General features: G+C 46.2%; 1 protein-coding gene across 2 annotated transcripts in view; it reads right to left on the reverse strand.

Annotated features, from left to right (window-relative positions):
* Nucleotides 1-5,114, reverse strand: part of LOC122544234 (ectonucleotide pyrophosphatase/phosphodiesterase family member 3-like) — a 147,547-nt gene that overhangs the window by 56,917 nt on the left and 85,516 nt on the right. For both annotated transcript variants that reach the window (XM_043683314.1, XM_043683321.1), the window contains exons 12-13: nucleotides 3,601-3,632; nucleotides 1,845-1,972 (exon numbers count right to left, since the gene is read on the reverse strand). In XM_043683314.1, the coding sequence (XP_043539249.1) occupies nucleotides 1,845-1,972; nucleotides 3,601-3,632 (160 nt within the window). The remainder of the gene's footprint in view (nucleotides 1-1,844; nucleotides 1,973-3,600; nucleotides 3,633-5,114) is intronic.

Consider the following 5,114-nt stretch of genomic DNA (forward strand, 5'->3'; position numbering starts at 1 on the left):
AGCTGAGAATGCAATAGGTAGATGAAGGTGGGGGAGAAGGTGATGGGTTGGAGAGGAGAGTGGAGCGGATAGATGGGAAAGGGGATGGACAGGTAAAGAGGGTGGTGCCAAGTTGGAGGCTTGGGACTGGGATGATGTGGGGGAGGGGAAATGAGGACACTGGTAAAATCCACATTAATCCCGTATGGTCGCAGGATCCCAAAACCGAAGATGAGGCGCCCTTCTTCCAGGTGTCGGTGGTAAGGGTTTGGTGATGGAAGAGGCCCAGGACCTGCATGTCCTTGGCAGAGAGGGAGGGGGAGTAGAAGTGTTCAGCCATAGCGCAGTGGTGGTGGTTGGTGCATGTGTCCCAGAGATGTTCTCTGAAATGATTCGCAAGTTGGTGTCCTGTCTCCCCGATATAGAGGAGACCACATCGGGTGCAACAGACACAGTAGATGACATTGGTGGAGATACAGGTAAATCTCTGTCAGATTTGGAAGGATCCTTTGGGGCCTTGTACAGAGGTGAGGGGGGGAGGTGTGTGCACAGGTTCTGCTGAGGAAAGAGGTGCATATGTGGTAGCGAGTCTGCTTCAAGACGTGGCTGAAGACCTTCAGGGCAATGGAGATGACCTAGGGGGTACAGTGAAAGAGGGACTCACTGAGATCCTTATAGAGAGGAGGAAAACTTCAAGGTAGGCATCCTTGGAAGAGGCTTCGCAGTAAGGTTGAAATCAACTTGGAGGAAGTGAGGACTGCAGATGCGGGAGATCTGTATCCGTTGCACCCGATGTGGTCACCTCTACATTGGGGAGACAGGACACCAACTTGTGGATCGTTTCAGAGAACATCTCTGGGACACACGCACCAACCAACCCCACTGCCCCATGGCTGAACAGTTCAACTTGCCCTCCCACTCTGCCAAGGACATGCAGGTCCTGGGCCTCCTCCATCACTAAACCCTTACTACCTGATGCTTGGAGAAAGAACACCTCATCTTCTGCCTTGGGACCCTGCAACCAAACAGGATTAATGTGGATTTCACCAGTTTCCTCATTTGCCCTCCCCCTACATTATCCCAGTCTCAAGCCTCCAACTCTGCACCACCCTCTTTACCTGTCCATCATCTTTCCCATCTATCCGCTCCACCCTCCTCTCCGACCTATCACCTTCTCCCCCACCTTCATCTACCTATCACATTCTCAGTTACCTTCTCCTCAACCCCAGCCCCCTCTCCCATGTATCTCTCAGCCCTCCGGCCCACAAGCCTCATTCCTGATGAAGGGCTTATGCCCGAAACACTGATACTCCTGCTCCTCGGATGCTGCCTAATCGGTTGTGTCTCCTCAGCACCACACTCTCAACTCTGATCTCCAGCATCTGCAGTCCTCACTTTCTCCAAGTAAAACTAAGTTACAAAGTTAAAGCAGGGAGGTTGGATATAGTCTGTCAGGCAGAATTTGTGGAAACAACAGCAACAATCAGCATTGTATATAGAACCCTTTTTCCAGTTCTCCATTAGAGTTGGATGACTGTTTGTAAGTTTTCAATAGGCATTGCATGACATGCTGTGTGTTTCCAGTGGTTTCTATTTATCTTATATTCTCAATGCCTGTAGCATTGGGCTTTTGCTTAAATTGACATAGAAACAAAGAATACAGGAGCAGGAGTAAGCCTTTTGGCCCTTCAAGGCCAACCTGTTATTCAATATGATCACAGATAATCATCCAATTCAGTACTCTGCTCCTGCCTTCTCCCCATATTGTTTAATCACTTACTCCTAAAAAACCATATCTACATCTTGAAAGACTTCAATGATTCGATTTCAACCGTGGTAGAGAATTCCACAGGCTCACCACTTACAGGCCGGCCTGCCACTGTGGATCCAAATACAAATGAACATCTTCAATTCTTTTACTGTTGGCATAATGGAAGCGCTTTGGCAAGAACTGCTTCAGATAGGGCGTAAAGTGTTGATTTGGTGACCTGCACTAATGAAACATAAAAAAAAAACTGTCAACTGTCTGCATTACATTTCAGAATTACTACATTAGAATTTAGAAGATTTCCCATCTCAAAAGATTCACAAGGCAAACAGTGCACATGGTTATGTTCATTTTCATTAGCTTGTTTTCCCTGGAGCGGGTCACGAGCCTGAAGGTGACAGGAATAGATTGGAAAGCATGGCTGACCAGGAGAGTATTTTGTTCACTCGTGGAATGTGGGTGTTGGTGACTGGGTCAACGTTTATGCCTGTCCCCAGTTGCCCTTGAGAACGTAGCAGTGAGCTACCTACTTAACCACAGCAGTCCATGTCCTATAGGTAGACACACAATGCCATTAGTGAGGCAATTCCAGGAATTTGACCCAGCTACAGTGAAGGAACAGCAATATATTTCCAAGTGTGGATGGTGAGTGACTTAGAGAGGAACTTGAAAGTTGTGGTGCTTCCCTTGTCTCTCTAGATGGTAGTGATCATGGGCTTAGGAATTGTCTTTGAGAAATCTACGATTGTTTCAGGCTTTTTCATGAATTTATGCCGTACATCTTAAGTGCATGATTATAGATGTGGTGCTAATCAGATGAGCTGCTTTGTCCTGGATGGAGTCAAGCCTCTTGAGTGTTATTGGAGCTGCACTTATCCAGGGAAGTGGCATGTATTCCATCATACTCCTGACTTGTGCCTTGTAGATAGTGGACAGGCTGTGGGGGGAATCAGTAGGTAAATTACTTGCTGCAGTATTCCTACCCTCTGACCTGCTCTTTTAGCTACTGCTTTCATGGGCCAAGTCTAGTTGGCTTTCTGGTCAATGGAAACCCCAGGATGTTGACAGTGAGGGATTCAGTGATGGTAATACCGAAGACTGTCAAGGAAAAGTGGTTAGATTTTTAATGGTCTGACATCAGTATGGCACAAAAGTTCTTTCTCACTCGTCAGCCCAAGCCTGGATATTGACCAGATCTTGCAGGACTTGGACACACACTGCTTTAATATCTGAGGAGCTGCAAATGGTGCTGAACATTGTGCAATCATTGGTGATCATCACCACTTTTAAGCTTATGATGGAGGAAAAGTCATTGATGAAGCAGGTGAAGATAGGTGTGCCTAGGATAATACCCTGAAGAACTCCTGCAGAAATGAACTGGTGCTGAGATGAATGAACTCCAACAACAACAATAACCATCTAACCGGGTATGACTCCAACCAATGGATATTTCCTCCCCTCCCAATTCTCATTGATTCCAGTTTTGCTTGAGTTCCTTTACACCATATACAGTCAAATGCAGCCTTTATCTCAAGAGCAATCACTCTCAGCACACTTCTGGAAATCAGCTCTATTGTCCATGTTTGAACTGTAAAGTCATAAGCTGATGACTCGTACCAACTACCATAAGACTGGAAGGGTTTGAAGGTTGATAAATTATCCCACTTGGCCATCTTTCACAATCAAGTTCTGGTGTAGGACTCCAACAGGGAGCTTCTGGCACAGAAGCAAGGGTGCTCCTACTGTATCACAAGAACTTAGCTTCCACTTTATATGACTCAATCATAATCACAATTATTCAAGGAATATAGGAAACCCATCGCTTTTATGAGAAAGTTGTGAAATTTACTTACAGTAAGGTTTTTTACAAGACCTTCTGAATCAACTGTAAAATAAAACATGGAATTAGCCACAACACAAAAGATTGGTTAGAAAGAAACACATCTTGCTGCTGATACACACCTCACAGCTATCATTCAAAAGGACAAGCTGAAGTCAGTCCTATCAATGTCATTCAATGAATATACTTGGCCAGGAGGAGGCGGCTTCCTTTATTTTTCTACCCTTTCCCCCATGCGACTAAGCCGTCCAGCACTACTGAAACGTCTCAGCCAATTTAAGTCTTTGGGTGATCAATTAAATAGCCACTTAAGGACCTCATCCCCCTTGTGTTGGAATTCCAGGGGTAGCCATGTGGGAACATCACATTGTGGGTAACCTGACCATGGCTGGTGGGAAGATCTGGGTAGTGTAGAATCCTGTTCAGGCATCCTTTGATCAAATGTCACCCTCAACCAACAGAGGCAAGAACCATGCCCCACAAGCAGAGCCCTCCTCACCCTTCAAAGTAATCTCCCCTCAAAACCCCTTTATAGGCTTTCCCCGACTGGCCCTGATCTCAAGGCAAACGCTGCCAAATGGAACTGGGTCAGATTGCAATGCTTTGTGAACATGGCTGAGCTGGACCGAAGGGTCTGCTTCCATGCTGTGTGACTCTATGAGTTCTGTGTGGTTAGTCTGTATCCTGGACCCCCTGCACTGGGCACAGCTCCTAGAGGCTGTGGCAGGCCATTTCACCTGGAGGTTCAAAGAACCCTGCTGGCAGGTGGGTGCCTGATCTGCCTTCAATTGCTTTTGGGCTCCTAGGAATGGCCCCTGCCACTTAGCCACCAGCCAGCTCTCCAGTTGCTGGCAATGAACATTAAATTCATCCCCCAGATTTCAGTGAACCTCACATTCCACCCGCAAATCCATACCAGAGTCCCTCCCCCCACAAAACGCAGATTCACACTCCACTGTCATGCTGGATCAAAGAGCACCCCATCATGGACTGTCAACTTGCACACCACCCATTTCAGTTAAGTATGAATGCACTCCTTACAGCCAGGCATACTGAATGACTGCTATCCCCAGCTTCACTTGAGGCATATCTCAGCTTTAAAACTGGTAAGGAATAAGCATCAAATACACATGCTGAAATAAATAAATGATGGAAATCAGCACTGCAGCTCATCTGCACGGAATAATAAACAGCAATATGAATGTCAAGCTTTAAAGCAACAGTATAATTCGCTGATCATTAATAAAGTGAAATATGAATTACCCACTCATTATGAACCCATATCATAATAGCTGAAGGCAGAAAAGGTTGTGGACCCTGAAAACATCCCAGCTGTAGAATAAGCCACAGCTTTCCAGATCAGTTACAATGTTGGCATCTAACAGACCGGGTAAAAAGTTTGGGAGAAGATTTGTAGCTCGGGTGCTCGTTGTTGTGGTTCTGTTCGCCGAGCTGGGAATTTGTGTTGCAGACGTTTCGTCCCCTGTCTAGGTGACATCCTCAGTGCTTGGGAGCCTCCTGTGAAGC

Source organism: Chiloscyllium plagiosum, chromosome 3 (genome assembly GCF_004010195.1).
Source record: "Chiloscyllium plagiosum isolate BGI_BamShark_2017 chromosome 3, ASM401019v2, whole genome shotgun sequence".
In the NCBI taxonomy this organism is placed as follows: domain Eukaryota; kingdom Metazoa; phylum Chordata; class Chondrichthyes; order Orectolobiformes; family Hemiscylliidae; genus Chiloscyllium; species Chiloscyllium plagiosum.